The sequence below is a fragment of the Chiroxiphia lanceolata genome, assembly GCF_009829145.1.
Source record: "Chiroxiphia lanceolata isolate bChiLan1 chromosome W unlocalized genomic scaffold, bChiLan1.pri scaffold_44_arrow_ctg1, whole genome shotgun sequence".
Taxonomy (NCBI): Eukaryota; Metazoa; Chordata; class Aves; order Passeriformes; family Pipridae; genus Chiroxiphia; species Chiroxiphia lanceolata.
In genome coordinates, this window is record NW_022476500.1 from 139,843 (window position 1) to 154,990 (window position 15,148).

At 55.1% G+C, this 15,148-nt stretch overlaps 1 protein-coding gene, 1 long non-coding RNA gene and 1 pseudogene across 2 annotated transcripts; 1 reads left to right on the forward strand and 2 right to left on the reverse strand.

The window, feature by feature from the left end:
- The window catches only part of LOC116781380, a 332,906-nt pseudogene that overhangs the window by 122,014 nt on the left and 195,744 nt on the right, over nt 1-15,148 (reverse strand).
- On the reverse strand, nt 405-11,158 carry LOC116781417. The gene is made up of 3 exons (XR_004354871.1): nt 11,122-11,158; nt 7,937-7,943; nt 405-585 (listed from the first exon to the last, which is right to left on the reverse strand). It is a non-coding gene; the product is annotated as an uncharacterized LOC116781417 (long non-coding RNA).
- On the forward strand, nt 9,248-10,075 carry LOC116781390 (zinc finger protein 239-like). The gene has a single exon (XM_032677066.1). The coding sequence runs from the start codon at nt 9,251-9,253 to the stop codon at nt 10,073-10,075; it is 825 nt and encodes a 274-aa protein (XP_032532957.1). The 5' UTR covers nt 9,248-9,250.

A 15,148-nucleotide genomic window follows, 5' to 3' on the forward strand; every position in this document is an offset into this window, starting at 1 on the left:
CCAGGGGCAGCATCTGGCTTCTCCCAAACAGAGAGATGGCACTTGTTCCTCTGCAGGGAGTCAAGGGCAGCAGGGTGACTCCTGCTGCATGGATGGAATGGCAGAGGATCCCTTGGGTCCCCAGGATGGATCAGCACTCAGGGACACAAACTGCTTTCGGGCTCAGGATGCAGCTGCCAGCACAGATTTCCCTGCAAAGTCTGCAGGGAGTCAAGTTCTGCAGGGGAAATTGTGCCCTATGGATGGGATTGCAGAGGCTCCCCCAGGTCCCCAGCAGGAATCAGCAACCAAAAACATACACAAAAGGTCCCCCCGAAAATTTCAGGGGGACTGTCTTGTAGGGAGGGGACAGTGTCACCCCACCAGGGCGGGGCTGGCACGTGGGAGACAACTCCAGGGGTCTGCAAGAGGCCTCCTGCTCTGCTCGGCCCCACCACTGCCTGGTCCCAACACCCCCGGCTGCCCCCGGCCCTGGGCAGCTCTGCTGACACAGGCTGTGCCCTCACCGTGGCCCTGCAATGGCCCTGCCTGTCCCTCACCCGGGGCCCTGCCCGTGGCCCTGTCCCTTGGTTCTCTCTCTGCCAGCTCAGTGTGGGGCACACAGGCTGGGGGTCCCTCCCAAGCCCCCCGGGCAGCCGGCGTTGGCTGGGGGGATGTGAGGGCTGGGCCTGCTCAGCACAGCCCCGGCCTCGTGCCCAGCGCCTCTTTCCTGACCCACACAAGAGCTTCCCGGCCCCCCCAGGGCTCCCCTGCTGCTGCCTCTGCTCCTGGCCCTGCCTTTGCTGCTCCCTTGGCTGGGGCAGCGGCTGCAGGGGGGGGATGGCAGCAGCTTCAGCTCCACGGCACTTCCTGGGGGAGCTCAGCCCGGAGGGCACGGGCAGGGACCTGATGGGGATGGACAGGGGCCCAGCAGGGACAGCCAGGGCCTGCAGGGGAAGGCACAGGGACAACCTGGACCCCCACACTGCCACCGCTGTCTCTGCTCCTCCTTGCAGGCTCCGTGGCCAGGCACAGTTTGTGTTCCTGGGTGCCCACCATCTCAGCACTTGGAGACGCTCAAATCAGCGCCCACAGCTCTGCAGCAAAGCCCCAGCTCACCTGGCACACAGGGGATGGACACACTACCTCCTCAGGGATGGGCACTCACAGCTGCTGTCTCTTCCCCACCACAGGGCTCTCCTTCCTCAGCAGCACCTCTGCCTTGCACTTATTCTCAGCCTCACCTCAGGGACAGCTCTGGCCTCACCTCCGCGCCACTTCTCAGCCTCACCTCAGGGCCTGGGCTCAAGGACAGGAACCTGCAGGGAGGGGACATCATGTGCAAGCCCAGGGCTGCCTGCTTGCACTGGCCTCTGGGCTTCTTTCTCCTTCTACAACCAGCCCACAACTTAGCCTGCTTTTCTAACACCACACATTTACAGACTAACCTTGGAGATAGATATGGACAGACATCTCTATCACCCTGGGATAGAGCCTCAAGCATGTGCTGCCACAGGAATGGGAATCACAGAATCAGCCAGGTTGGAAAAGACCTCCGAGATCATCAAGTCCAACCCTGGATCCAACCCCGCCGTGGTTCCCACACCATGGCACTGATGCCACATCCAGACTCACCTTCAACACCTCCAGGGACGCTGACTCCACCCCCTCCCTGCCCAGCCCATTCCAAGGCCTGATTACTCTCTGGGGAAAAAATTGCTTCCTAATATCCAACCTAAACCTCCCCTGGCACAGCTCAAGACCCAGCCCTCTTGTCCTACTGCTGCTTCCTGGCAGAACAGCCCCACCCCCACCTGGCTACAACCTCCTGGTAGGGACTTGCAGAAAGTGATGATTCCTGCTGGGGACCTGAGGGAGCCTCTGCAATCCCATCCATGGGGCACAATCTCCTCTGCAGAGCTTGACTCACTGCAGGCTTGGCAGGGAAATCTCTGCTCACAGCTGTATCCTGAGCCCAAGGTCAGTTTGTATCTCCAAGTGCTGATCCAATGGGTGCCCTGGGATTGGAGCCTGGGATCTAATTCACCTCTCCTGTGCTGCCAAACAACAGGAGCTGTATGGCCAAGGGACAAACTCTGTGATCCCTGTCAGTGTCCGTGGTCCCTGTCAGTGTCCTTCAGGGAAATTGGGAGGAGGAAATGAAGAAACCAGTTTGGAACCAAACTGGTGTTAAAGTGGGAAAAACCTCCTTCCATGGAAATAAAACTTAGTTTTCCCTGGGCTGAACGAGCTCAATCAGGGATGAAGGACTGGGACTTCTGTGGACACTTGTGCTGGTTTCTTTGGACACTTGTGTTCCTTCAGAGAGCCCCTGGAAACACTCTGCTGTTCACTCCCAGTGCCACCAGTGCCTGAGTCCTGTCTGCAGCAGCAGATTGCAGTGGGATGGGAGAAATGCTTTTCTGAGTCTCTGGGTTGGACACAGGCACAGCCTGACCCTGAACCCAAGGGAAACAAAGACAAATTCCATGGCTTTAGCTGGAGCAAGGCTGGGGGGGTGTTTTCCTGAGGGCAGCACTACACCAGACTTTTGTGTGTGTGTGTGAGACAGTCAGAAGCACAAATGCCTGCACAGCCCAGAGCAGTCAGTGTGGGGCTGTGCTTGCTCCTGCAGAGACCCCAAGGAAAAAACCCAGGCAATAGTTTGGGTTTATTTCTTGCTCTGTGCAATGGAATAGAATGTTCCACAGGAGCTCTGTCCCCCTCTGTGGCACCGGGTGGCTCGAAGCTGAAGAGGGAGGGGGGTAAAGTGCAAGTTCCCTACTGAAGTGTGTCCCTAAGGAGGACACTGGGCTTATTATTGCTTATTATGTGTAATTTCTTATAGATCTGTCATACAATAGCTAAGGACGGATTCTATAGAATATGTGCCATATATGATATAAAATATATTTGATTATTACTTTATCTGTCTGTCCAGACAGATATTGTGTATGCAGAGAGATTGTATTTGAGGGATATGTTCCTCTCAATACCCTGTGAGCTCCACTCCCAGTGCCAGCAAATTCCTGAAGCTCCCCCTCCTGTGCCCTGCAGGTTTTGGCAGATTTGCAAGAGCAGGGGAATCATTCCCTGCAGCCCCTTTGCACTGTAGGAAATGGGAGCACTGTGCACATCCTGCTGCCTCCAGATTCCATTCTGGGTGCGGGAACAACCCTGTGGGGAGCAAAGCAATGCCTGGTTCTGCAGGAGCTGGAGATGCTCAAGGGGCAACAGGACCAAGTCAGGGGCCTGGGGGGCTTTGGGGTGCGGGAGGGTCCTGGGGGAGCTGGGGAGGGGCTTTGAGGATTGGGGGTACAAACCAGGACAGACCAGGACAGACACCAGTACCTCCTCACTGCTCCCCAGATCTCTTCTAGAGCTGTGTCACATTGTCCTGGGACACCTGAGCCCCCCCCAGTGCCCTCCCAGTACAGCCCAGTGCCCCCAGTACAGCCCACTGTGTTCCTGTCGCAGGGTGCCAGGTGATCCCTCTTGGGGGGGGGGTGTTGGAATGGATTTGAGGGAGGGGCTGGGGGAGATTTGAAGGGATCTGGGGGGGTTTGAATGGGGATTTGGAGGGGTTTGGGGGTCTTTGGGTGCATTTGGGGGAGTTAAAAAGGGTTTTGGGGGCATTGGGGCATCAAAGGGATCTGGGGGGGGAGGGGATTAAAGGGAAAATGGAGGCTAAGGTACATTTGGAGGGGGTTAAAGGGGCCTGAGGGGGAAGAGGAGGAGCTCCACCATGAACAGCTGAGTCCTGAGACCCCCCCCGGTGTCCCCGAGACCTTCTTGGTGTCCCCAGTTCTTTCCTTGACACCCCAAGACCCCCCCGGTGTCTCCAATGTCCCCAGGGTCTCTCCATGGCTCCAATTCCTCCCTTGACACCCCCAATTCCACTGTCCCCATACCCCTCCCCACTGTCCCCAAACCCCATCCCTGATGTCCCCAACCCTCCATCTCACTCCAGGAGCCCCCCCCGGACCCTCTGACCACAAAAACGCACCCACCACCACTCACAGAAAGGCCAACGGCATCTGGGGACACATTGGGGACAACTGGGGGGCTTTATGGGGCACTGGGTGATTACTGGGGGATACTGGGACACACTGGGGGGAACTAGGGGCACTGGGAGGGACTGGGGGGTTACTGAGGGGCACTGGGAGGGACTGGAGGTGAACTGGGGCACACTCTCTCTCACACTGGGAGAGAACTGGGGAGTTACTGGGGGATTACCAGGACACATGGAGAGAGACTCAGAAGTTACTGGGCCATACTGGGGGTTACTGGGTCCTTGCTGGAGGATCACTGGGCCATACTGGAGGGCAGTAGGAGGTCACTGGGACACACAGGGTGGTCACTGAGAGGGTTACTGGGCCATACTGAGAGTCACTGGGAGGTCATTGGGATATACTGGGGGCACTGGGATTCCCTTACCTGGATGTGGTACATCACCCCCCCTGGATTTTGGAGGGCATCCCCAGCACCTCTTCCCTGGGGGCTGGGAGATCCCCCTGAACCCACTGCTGGGCTTTAGGGAACTCCCCAAAATCCCCTCAAAACCCTGAAATGCCCCCCTCGACTCATTGAAACCTACTCAAGAATCCCTAAAATGCCCTCAAAGACCTCATCCCTCCCCAGCACACACTAAACCCTCTCAGTAACCCACAAAACCCACCTGGGACCCCCACAAGCTCATTCAGGGACCCCCCAGTCCCCCTCAGGGACCCTCAAAAACGTCTGGGACCTTTTAAACCCCTTGAGACCCCAAAACTGCCTAAAAGGTCCCCGCAAAGCCCCTCAGGACCCCCAAACCTCCTCAGAGACCCCCATAATGCCCACCTGGGACACCCCAAATCTCCTCAAAACCCAAAACCCCCTCAGAGACCCCCAAACCCCTTCAGGGACCTTCAACCTCCCCCCTGAGTCTCCTCAGGACACCGAACCCCCTCAGGCACCCCTCACAACGTCCCCGGGAACCCCCGAACCCCCGCGCTAAACCTTCCCGAGGCCTCCAGCCCTTCCACCCACAGCCGCGCTCCCCGCAGCCCCCGAGGGGATCCCCAGAGTCCCGCTCCCGCCACAGTCACTCCCAGATCTTACAGCGAACTGAAGGCCCCGGCGCCATCACCGATTCCCGGAAGCAAACACAGCGCTCTGCGCGCGCACCGCTTTTAGAAAACACCACCGCACCCAATCAGCGCGCGGCCTCGTCCCCGCACACCCGCCGATGCGCCTGCGCCTTTCGCAGTTTACTGTGGGAGCTGTAGTCCTTGCAGTGGATCATAGCGGCCCTTTGCACGTGAGGGGACGCAAGACAAGACGGAGAATAAATAAAGAACAAAGAACAAAGAAAGAATAGAAAGAAAGAAAAAGGATGAAATAAAGGCAGAAAAACTAAAAAACAAAAAGTCCTACCCTCCCCTGCCGCAAGGACTTCAGCTCCCACAGTGCACCGCGTAAGGCGGGTGCGTAGCGGAAGGCGGGCAGGGGCCGTGGCCGCGCGCTGATTGGCTGCGGGGCGGGTCAGTACAGGCGGTGCGCGCGCAGAGCCAGCGCCATGTTGGCTTCCGGGAATCCGTGGTGACGGTGGGTGCTTCGGTGGGCGCTTCGGTGGGCGCTTCGGTGGGCTGCGCGTGCTTGCGGGGGGGCGGCGAGAGCGGGACTCTGGGGATCCCCTTGGGGGCTGCGGGGAGCGCGGCTGTGGGCAGAAAGGCTGGAGGGCTCAGGAGGGTTTAGCGCGGGGGTTCGGGGGTTCCCGGGGACGTTGTGAGGGGTCCCTGAGGGGGTTCGGTGTCCTGAGGAGACTCAGGGGGGAGGTTGAAGGTCCCTGAAGGGGTTTGGGAGTCTCCGAGGGGGTTTTGGTTTCTGAGGAGATTTGGGGTGTCCCAGGTGGGCATTACGGGGGTCTCTGAGGAGGTTTGGGGGTCCTGGGGGGCTTTGCGGGGAACTTTTTAGGCAGTTTTGGGGTCTCTACGGGGGTTAATGGTTTCCAGACGTTTTTGAGGGTCCCTGAGAAGGGTTGGGGGGTCCCTGAATGGGCTTGGGGGGGTCCCCACTGGGTTTTGCGGGTCACTTAGAGGGTTTAGTGTGTGCTGGGGAGGGATGAGGTATCTGAGTCAATTTGAGGGGCCCTTAAGGAGGTTTTGACGGGTCGAGGGTTTTGAGGGGAAATTGTGGGGTTGCCTAAAGCCCAGCAGTGGGTTCAGGGGGTCCCCCAGCCCCCAGAGGAGAGGTCCTCAAAATGCAGGGGAGGGAGATGTATCACATCCGGGTAAGGGGAACCCAGTGCCCCCAGTATATCCCAGTGACCCCCCAGTGACCCTCAGTATGGCCCAGTAACCCACTCAGTGACCAGCCAGTGTGTCCCAGTGACCTCCCATTGCCCCCAATATTGGCCAGTGATCCTGCAGTGAGCACCCAGTAACCCCCAGTATGGCCCAGTAACCTCCCAGTGTCCCCCGGTGTGTCCTGGTAATCCCCCAGTAACTCCCCAGTTCTCTCCCAGTGCCCCCCAGTGTACCCCAGTTCACCTCCAGTCCCTCTCAGTGCCCTCCCAGCATCCGTCAGTAACCCCCCAGTCCCTCCCAGTGCCCCCTCTTTCCCCCCAGTGTGTCCCAGTATCCCCCAGTAATCCCCCAGTACCCTGCAGTGCCCCCCAACTGTCCCCAGCATGTCCCCTGATGCCCTTGGCCTTTCTGTGAGTGTGGGGCGGAGGGGCATTTTTGTGGTCAGAGGTCCAGAGGGGCTCCTGGAGTGAGATGGAGGTTGGGGACATCAGGGATGGGGTTTGGAGACAGAGGAATTGGGAGTGTTAAGGGGGGAACTGGGGCTGTGGGGAGGCCCTGGGGACATTGGAGACACCAGAGGGGTCTTGGGGTGTCAGGGGTGGAACTGGGGACACCAAGAGGGTCTTGGGGACACCAGAGCGGGTCTCAGGAGTCACCTGCTCTTAGTTCAGCCCCTCCTCTCCCCCCCAGGCCCTTTTAACCCCTCCTAAATGTCTCTTAACCACTATTTTCCCTTTAATCCTCTCCCCCCACAGCTCCCTTTGATGCCCCAGTGCCCCCAAAACCTGTTTTAACTCCCCCAAATGCACCCAAAGCGGCCCAAATCCCCGTCCAACCCCCCCTAGATCCCTTCAAATCTTCCCCAGCCCCCCCTCAAATCCCTTCCAACCCCCCCAAGAGGGATCACACAGCACCCTGGGACAGGAACGCAGTGGGCTGTACTGGGGGCACTGGGCTGTATTGGGAGGACACTGGGGGGGGGGCTCAGGTGTCCCAGGACAACCTGGTCCAGCTCCAGAAGAGATCTGGGGAGCAGTGAGGAGGTACTGGTCTGTCCTGGTCTGTACCCCAATCCCTAAAGCCCCTCCCCAGCTCCCCCAGGACCCTCCCGCACCCCAAAGCCCCCCAGGCCCCTGACTTGGTCCTGCTGCCCCTTGAGCATCTCCAGCTCCTGCAGAACCAGGCATTTCTTTGCTCCCCACAGGGTCGTTCCCACACTCAGAATGGAATCTGGAGGCAGCAGGATGTGCACAGTGCTCCCATTTCCTACAGTGCAAAGGGGCTGCAGGGAATGATTCCCCTGCTCTTGCAAATCTGCCAAAACCTGCAGGGCACAGGAGGGGGAGCTTCAGGAATTTGCTGGCACTGGGAGTGGAGCTCACAGGGTATTGAGAGGAACATATCCCTCAAATACAATCTCTCTGCATACACAAGATCTGTCTGGACAGACAGATAAAGCAATAATCAAATATATTCTGTATCGTATATCTGGCACATATTCTATAGAATCTATCCTTAGATGATGTATGATAGATCTATAAGATATTACACATAATAAGCAATAATAAGGCAAGTGTCCTCCTTAGGGACACACACTTCAGAAGGGAACTTGCACTTGACACCCCCCTCTCTTCAGCTTCGAGCCACCCGGTGCCACAGAGGGGGACAGAGCTCCTGTGGAACATTCTATTCCATTGACACAGAGCAAGAAATAAACCCAAACTATTGCCTGGGTTTGTTCCCTGGGGGTCTCTGCAGGAGCAAGCACAGCCCCACACTGACTGCTCTGGGCTGTGCAGGCATTTGTGCTTCTGCCTGTCTCACACACACACAAAAGTCTGGTGTAGTGCTGCCCTCAGGAAACACCCCCCCCTTGCTCCAGCTAAAGCCATGGAATTTGTCTTTGTTTCCCTTGGGTTCAGGGTCAGGCTGTGCCTGTGTCCAGCCCAGAGGCTCAGAAAAGCATTTCTCCCATCCCACTGCAATCTGCTGCTGCAGACAGGACCCAGGCACCGGTGGCACTGGGAGTGAACAACAGAGTGTTTCCAGGGGCTCTCTGAAGGAACACAAGTGTCCAAAGAAACCAGCACAAGTGTCCACAGAAGTCCCAGTCCTTCATCCCTGATTGAGCTTGTTCAGCCCAGGAAAAACTGTCTAAGTTTTATTTCCATGGAAGGAGGTTTTTCCCACTTTAACACCAGTTTGGTTCCAAACCGGTTTCTTCATTTCCTCCTCCCAATTTCCCAGAAGGACACTGACAGGGACCATGGACACTGACAGGGATCACAGAGTTTGTCCCTTGGCCATACAACTCCTGTTGTTTGGCAGCACAGGAGAGGTTAATTAGAGCCCAGGCTCCAATCGCAGGGCTCCCCTTGAAGATGAGCTTGAAATCGAACAACTTTCCTGCGTGAGGGTTAAATTCAGTCCCCATCACCTATTTTTGGGCTGAATCTTCATATTTTGGAGTATTTTTTGGCTGAATCTCAACTTTTTGCATTTTGGGTGGCCTGGGGTCTTTTTGCCATTTCTGAGAGGGTTTTTTCCTGACTCTCAGTAGTTCGGGTTTTTCTGGGCTGAACCTTGGTGTTTTGGAGGTTTTTATGGTCACAGGATTCCCAGTGAGTTCTAGAGATGGACTTGGGCAGGCGGAACCCCCAAGCCAACACACTCAGCCTTTGTTTTCCCCTCCCCCATCAGGATTTGTCCTTCCCAAAGCTTGGGCGGATGGAAGAGGAGGCTGCGAGGAAGAGGAAGATACCTTGGGCCCCCCAGGCAGGTGAGGAGGAAGTCAGTGGCCCTTTGGGCGGGTGTTGTGCTGGCTCTGTCAGCCGAGCATGGCCCCGGCTGCAGGACAACCCCGCTGCTGCCACCGTCCTGCCGGGGCCGGAGTTGGGGAGATGTCCTTGTCCTTCCCTGTGGGCTGGAGGCAAATCCCCTCCCTGTCCTTCTTGCTTCCTGCCCCAGGCCCCGAGGTGAGGATGGAGAGCCCGGAGGACAAATCCCCCCTTGAGACCCTGGTGGGAGAGGCTGTTTTGAAGGGCTCCCCGGCGCAGGAAGGCAGCGGGGAGGAAAAAGGCCGGAGATCCCCCCACAGGAGGGGCTCCAAAGCCATCCCAGGGTGCTCTGAGGAGGAAAGACCCAACCTGTGCCCGGAAGATGGCCGGAGCTTGAGGCAGAGCTCTGAGCTGGTGGTCCCTGAGCAGCCTCCCAGCAGGGAGAAGCCCTTCCGGTGCTTGGAATGTGGGAAGAGCTTCAGGAAGAGCTCCCACCTCCTCACCCACCAGCACATCCACACTGGGGCACGTCCCTACACGTGTGGGGAATGTGGGAAGAGCTTCAATCAGAGCACCCACCTGGTCAAACACCGGCACATCCACACGGGGGAACGGCCCTACATGTGTAAGGAATGTGGGAAGAGCTTCACTGAAAGCTCTGGCCTGATCCAACACCATCGCATCCATACTGAGGAACGGCCCTTCATATGTGGGGAATGTGGGAAGAGCTTCAGGAACAGTTCCAACCTTCACTCCCACCAGCGCATCCACACTGGAGAACGGCCGTATAAGTGCTTGGAATGTGGGAAGAGGTTTAAGACCAGCTCCAATCTCTTGATGCACCAGCGGACGCACACAGATGAGAGGCCCTTCCACTGCACTGACTGCGGGAAGAGCTTCAACATGAACTTCGCCCTTGTCAGGCACCGGCGCATCCACACCGGGGAGAGACCCTACAAGTGTGGGAAGTGTGGCAAGAGCTTCACCCACAGCTCTACCTTGAGTCAGCACCAAAGGACCCACAGATAAGTGAAGCCCTCCCAGTGTCCCGACTGTGGGAAGACCTTTGGCCGCTGCTTCCACCCCGAATGAAGCCCCTGATGCTGAGGCAACCCTTGGAGTTCAGTGACTGTCAGTCCATCCCTTTTGACCACAAAGGACCAGTCCCCTTTCCCAGGGGCAGCTTCTTCCAACAGAATTCTTCTTGGGGGGTGTGTGGAGATTCCTGCCTTGGCTGGGGACCCCCCTAGGTCACTGCTGGAGGTTGAGAGCAGAGATCTCCCCACAACCGTTGGTCTGGGGGAGTTCCATCCATCTCTAATTAAGAATTATTTCTTTTGTGTCAGCTTCAGTAGAATTGCTTCAACAATTGCTTTAGTGTAGAGCACTGTCCTATCTTACCCTGTACTCCTGATAGTTTTAGTGTTTGTATTGTGCAGTAAATAATTCTGATGGAGATCTTTTGTCAGATCATTTGGAACCCTAAATAATTCATTTATACCAATAGATCTGATTTACCATCATTAAAACCTAGGGGATCAAAGTGATTCAATCACACCTCTGTAATTCCTCTAAATTTAAAGTGTTGTCATAATCCAAGGCTGAGGTTGGATCTAGGAGCCCCCAGCACCCCACAGAAAGTTGGGAGCTCAGGGGGGCCAGTCCCTTTTGCCAATCCCCCCGTGCCCAAAGACCCTCATGGGACCATTGGACCACCACCCCTTTTCCGCCCTTCTCCCTGTTCCTCCCACTCTTCCATGGTCCCCTCAATCCACAGCCCGCCCAGGATCACTTTTCAGGTCCCAACCTCTACTTTTTTCCCCCTTTCCCACCCCTTCCACATCATCCCCACACTCCCCAGCCCATTCATGCTCAGTTTCGTGGTCCCACCCTCCCCTTTCCCCACTCTTCTGTCCTCTCCCACCCATTTCCCATCATCCCCCAAACCTCAGTGCCCCTCCCCTCTCCACTTTTGGGGGGTCCCACTCCCCTCCCACTCAGTTTGGGGTCCCACCACCCCTTTTATCCCCTCTGACCCCCCTTTTCCTACTGACCTCCCTCTTCCCACCCCCCACTCACCCGAGAGCTCCTCGCCCGCAGCCGGGGGGGCTCCCAGCACCACCAGTGCCCAGAGAAGTCCCCCGAGAAAATAGGTTGAGTGGGGTCGTGGGTGGGCTTTGAGTGTGTTTCAGGGGTTCTCCAGGGCCTCTGAGAGGTTTAGGGGGGTCTCAGCACCTTTTGGGGTGCACTGTGTGCTGTGTTGGGCTGCAGGTGCCCCCCAAGACTCTCCCAGAATGGAGTGACACAGGGGGACACAGGGGGTTCCCCATTCCCGATCCATCCCAGTGCTGGTTCTGCCCCCCCCAAACTCGACTCCACCTCTTGGGATTCCCCCAAGCCCCTCCCCCACTGCCCCCCAATGAGCGGGACTGGGGAGAACTGGGAAGCTTTCCTGGGATCACTGGGAGCAGCTGGGCAGAGGCAGAGTGACAGCAGGGGAGGGGGGGACACACGACCCCCCAAAATCCTCACGGGGATGGGGGGTGTCCAGGCTGGGCCCAAGACCCTGGGGAGGGGCTGCGGCCGCCGGTGGCTCAGGAGCTCTGTGGGGAGAGAAAAGGGGGTGACACCGGGGTGGGGGGTCCCCGGGGGGGCACAGACGCTCTGGGGGGGACACACGACCCCCTGAGACCCCCCTCACCTTCTGGCACAGGTAGAAGCCGAGCCCCGGCGCCAGGGAGACGAAGGCCAAGAGGAAGCCCCCGGCCCCTCCTTCGCAGCAATTCCTCAGGCTGATGGAGCCCAGCAGGGCCGGGGCCGCCGGCGGTGTCCGATCCCGGCAGGAAGCGGGGAGGGCCCCGGGGAGCGGCGGCGGCGGGCGCGGCCCTGGGGAAGCCGCCCCGAGGGGTCCCCGCCACCCGTGGCACTGAAGGAGCCGCCCTGGGATGGGCCCTGGCGGGGGCTCGCAGCTCTGAACAGAATCAACTCCGGAGAATAAACCAAGGAAAACCAAAGAGCCGCGCCGGGGGAGTCTCCGCTGCCCCGGAGCTAAAAGAGCTGCCCCGCAGGACGAGCGAGGAGTGGCCGCGGTGAAACAGTCGCCCGGGGTGTGGTGAGGGAGGTGGGAATGGAATAAAAGAGAGAGAATAGAGAGAGAAATCACTTTGTCTTTCCCCCCTCACTCCCCACCCCAACTCTCTTTTGTATACAGATAAAATCAGGGATCAACACCTGCTTCCCTTCCCCCTTTTCCCCTCAGGGGAACAAAAACGAAAACCTTGGGAAAGGGGGGGAAAAGCCAACTCTGGAAAACTCTCTTGTGTGAGATAAGTTGTGCTGCCAAAGGAAACGCTGACTCCAGAGGTGCCCAAGCAGCAGCAGAGCCGGCAGGGGCGGAGGGGAGGCAGCGGTTCTGCTTGATTCCATGGAGTTCTGGGGAATCACAGTGGCCCTTTGGTTCCATGAGGCTTCACAGTGTCACCATGGCCCCTTGGCTTCCTGAGATTTCAGAGTGTCCCCACATGCCTGGTTCCATGGGGTCCTGCAGTGTCCCAGTGCCACTTCATTCTACCAGGTTACACAGAATCCCAAGGGGCCCTTGATTTCCGGGGATTCCACTGTGTCCCAGGGTCCCTTGGATTCTGTCAGGCCCAGCAGTGTCACAGTGGCTCCTTGACTCAAGGAGATTGCCCTGAGTCACAATGGCCCATTAAAGTCAGCAGGTTCTGCAGTTTCCCAGGGTTTCTTTGTTTCCATGAGACCCTGCAGTGTCACGATGGCCCCTTGATTCCATGAGTGTCGGGGTTGACAGAGAACCTGTCAGCAGCCTGGCAATTAGTGATGAGGAATTTAAACAACTTTTAGGAAATATTTACTGTAATGCCGGACGGAACAAATGTAATGCAGCCCAGACCAAAGGTCACCAATCAAGATGTGTATAGTGTCACCAATAGCATGTCACAGAATGCACAGTGTCTTCAGTGTCACCAATAAGAGCGTGTGCAGTGTTTTATGCTTGAGACTTTTGACCAATTGTGTTGTGGCACGACAGTGTACAAAGAGTATAAAAGAAACACTTGAGAGTAATAAACAGCTTCCTGATCACCTTGCACCTGGACTATGTCTGACTCTGATATCTGTGTCACATTGGCCGTTCCGACATTATCAGCGACATATGGAGACGCCGACGTGATTGCAGCGTTGAAGAAAGATTTATCTCCAACTTTGAGAAAGAGTTTGGAGGGATTCCTCTCTGAGAGAGGGGGGCTGCCGTGACTTCCCTCCTAGAGGGGGAAAGAGCAGAGATTTTCTCTCCTAGAGAGAGATTGGACCTGTGGGGCGAGGCACAGGGGGAACGGAGCCCGGTGAAGCTTGAGAGCGGGACTGGATCTCACCAAAAGGTTTGGATCTGAACATTTTCGAACCCTCATTAGGTAAGCTAACGGGGGTGCCACTGGGGACAATATTTTAATGATGGGAGAGCATATAGCGAAGGAGGAAAGTGTAGTTCTATTTACATGGAAATCCCTCCTTAACCAAAAGAATGTCAAGGTTGCTGAATTTAATTTATGATGTGTGCTGTTATAGTACTGAAAATAAGGCTTTGAAGCTACTACGTTAAGTTGCATTTCGTGTGTTTGCCTGACACTTGCTCCGTGAGACCTTGAAAGATTTAGAAGTGTACGGGAGGCAACAATCTATGCAATAATTCATATAAGAACTAAAACTCTGAAACGCAGTTGCCCAGAAAGATAAGCAGGTTGCCGATGTAACAAATTGTCCTTGAACGACACCTCCAAGCAAAAAAATACAGAAAAATTTAATAATTCACTCCCGGAGACAGAAAAGAAGTAAGGACCCCCCCTCTCCATTGCCACCGCTGCAGAAAAAACAGTTTTTCCACCAGATAACTCCACTGAGAAAACAACTAAGAAAAGAAATTCAAATCAAGATATATAAGCGAAGGGAGAGGGACAGAGACAAATTAGAACAGTGGGGGCTGGGCAGAAAACAAGAGAGCAAGGCCCATTCCTGCATAAGCCTTCGAAATTAAGAGTCAGCATCTACCTTCTTTTCTTGCTTCTTTGCAACCTGAGTTACCTATTTTTTGTTCATGTGCTAATTGGCTGTTTCAGTCTCACAATGTGTGTAAGATTAAACACAGAAAAATATGCAACAGATCAAGTTTGGTGTCATGGAAGCCTGAAGAAGATGATCTCTGCCACGGGGGGAAGAAAAGAGGGGGCAAAAACTGCCTTCTGATATTTCTGTTAATTCTTGTGTTAACTGTAGTGTCTGTTGAATGTGTTTTTGTGAGCTCACAATATTATTGTTACTCTGTGTGTGTATGTGAAAAAACAAAGTTCTTTGCCAGGAAAAATTCAAAAGCAGGAATTTTACTTTGTAAAAATTGCAACTTTGTAACCTTCTGATTGGAGAAAGAAATTGTCTTACAATTTTATAATATAAGTCTTACTGTTTTCTGAAGTTGTTCATTAAAATAACCAAAATTGTAAAGTAAAATCACATTTTGAAACACATGCTAAGTTTAAACAAAAGGGGGAGAACCAGTGTAACCTGTAAGAACATCTGTAAAAAGCTATGTATGTTATCAAATTTTGAGTTGTGACAGTGCTGAAAGAAGCAGGTCTGAAAAGCAGCACACACCTCAGGCGTTTGTTTCTCCTAAGCTACTAATCATAGTAAGATTTGATTTCAGGACAATGGATGAGATTCCTAGAATTTATGCCATGGAGAGAAAGCTATGCCTATGCAGTTATAGAAAAAAGAACTCAAGCAGGTTTCTTCCGAGCGTGTAAAACCCTATTCACATATGTGACCACAACAGCAGGAACCAGAGCAATGAAGAAGTTTGAAAAGAGTTATGTTGCACTAACCTATAGGAATATAAGAAGGTTTTAAAAAAGTTTACATTAGAGTTAAGAAACTGAGCAAAGCAATGTGCGGGATCACTGCGAAGCTCGGTAGTTTATAATGTCCTGACTGTTAAAATTGTTGTTTGCATTGTTTTTTGCATTTCTGTTCATACTGTTTTGGTGACTTCTTAATATAATTAAAAGAGGGGATGTGTAGAGGCGTGGC

Bases quoted from the DNA above. Each gene is read 5' to 3' on its own strand.
- LOC116781390 (XM_032677066.1), top strand. From the start codon at position 9,251: ATGGAGAGCCCGGAGGACAAATCCCCCCTTGAGACCCTGGTGGGAGAG.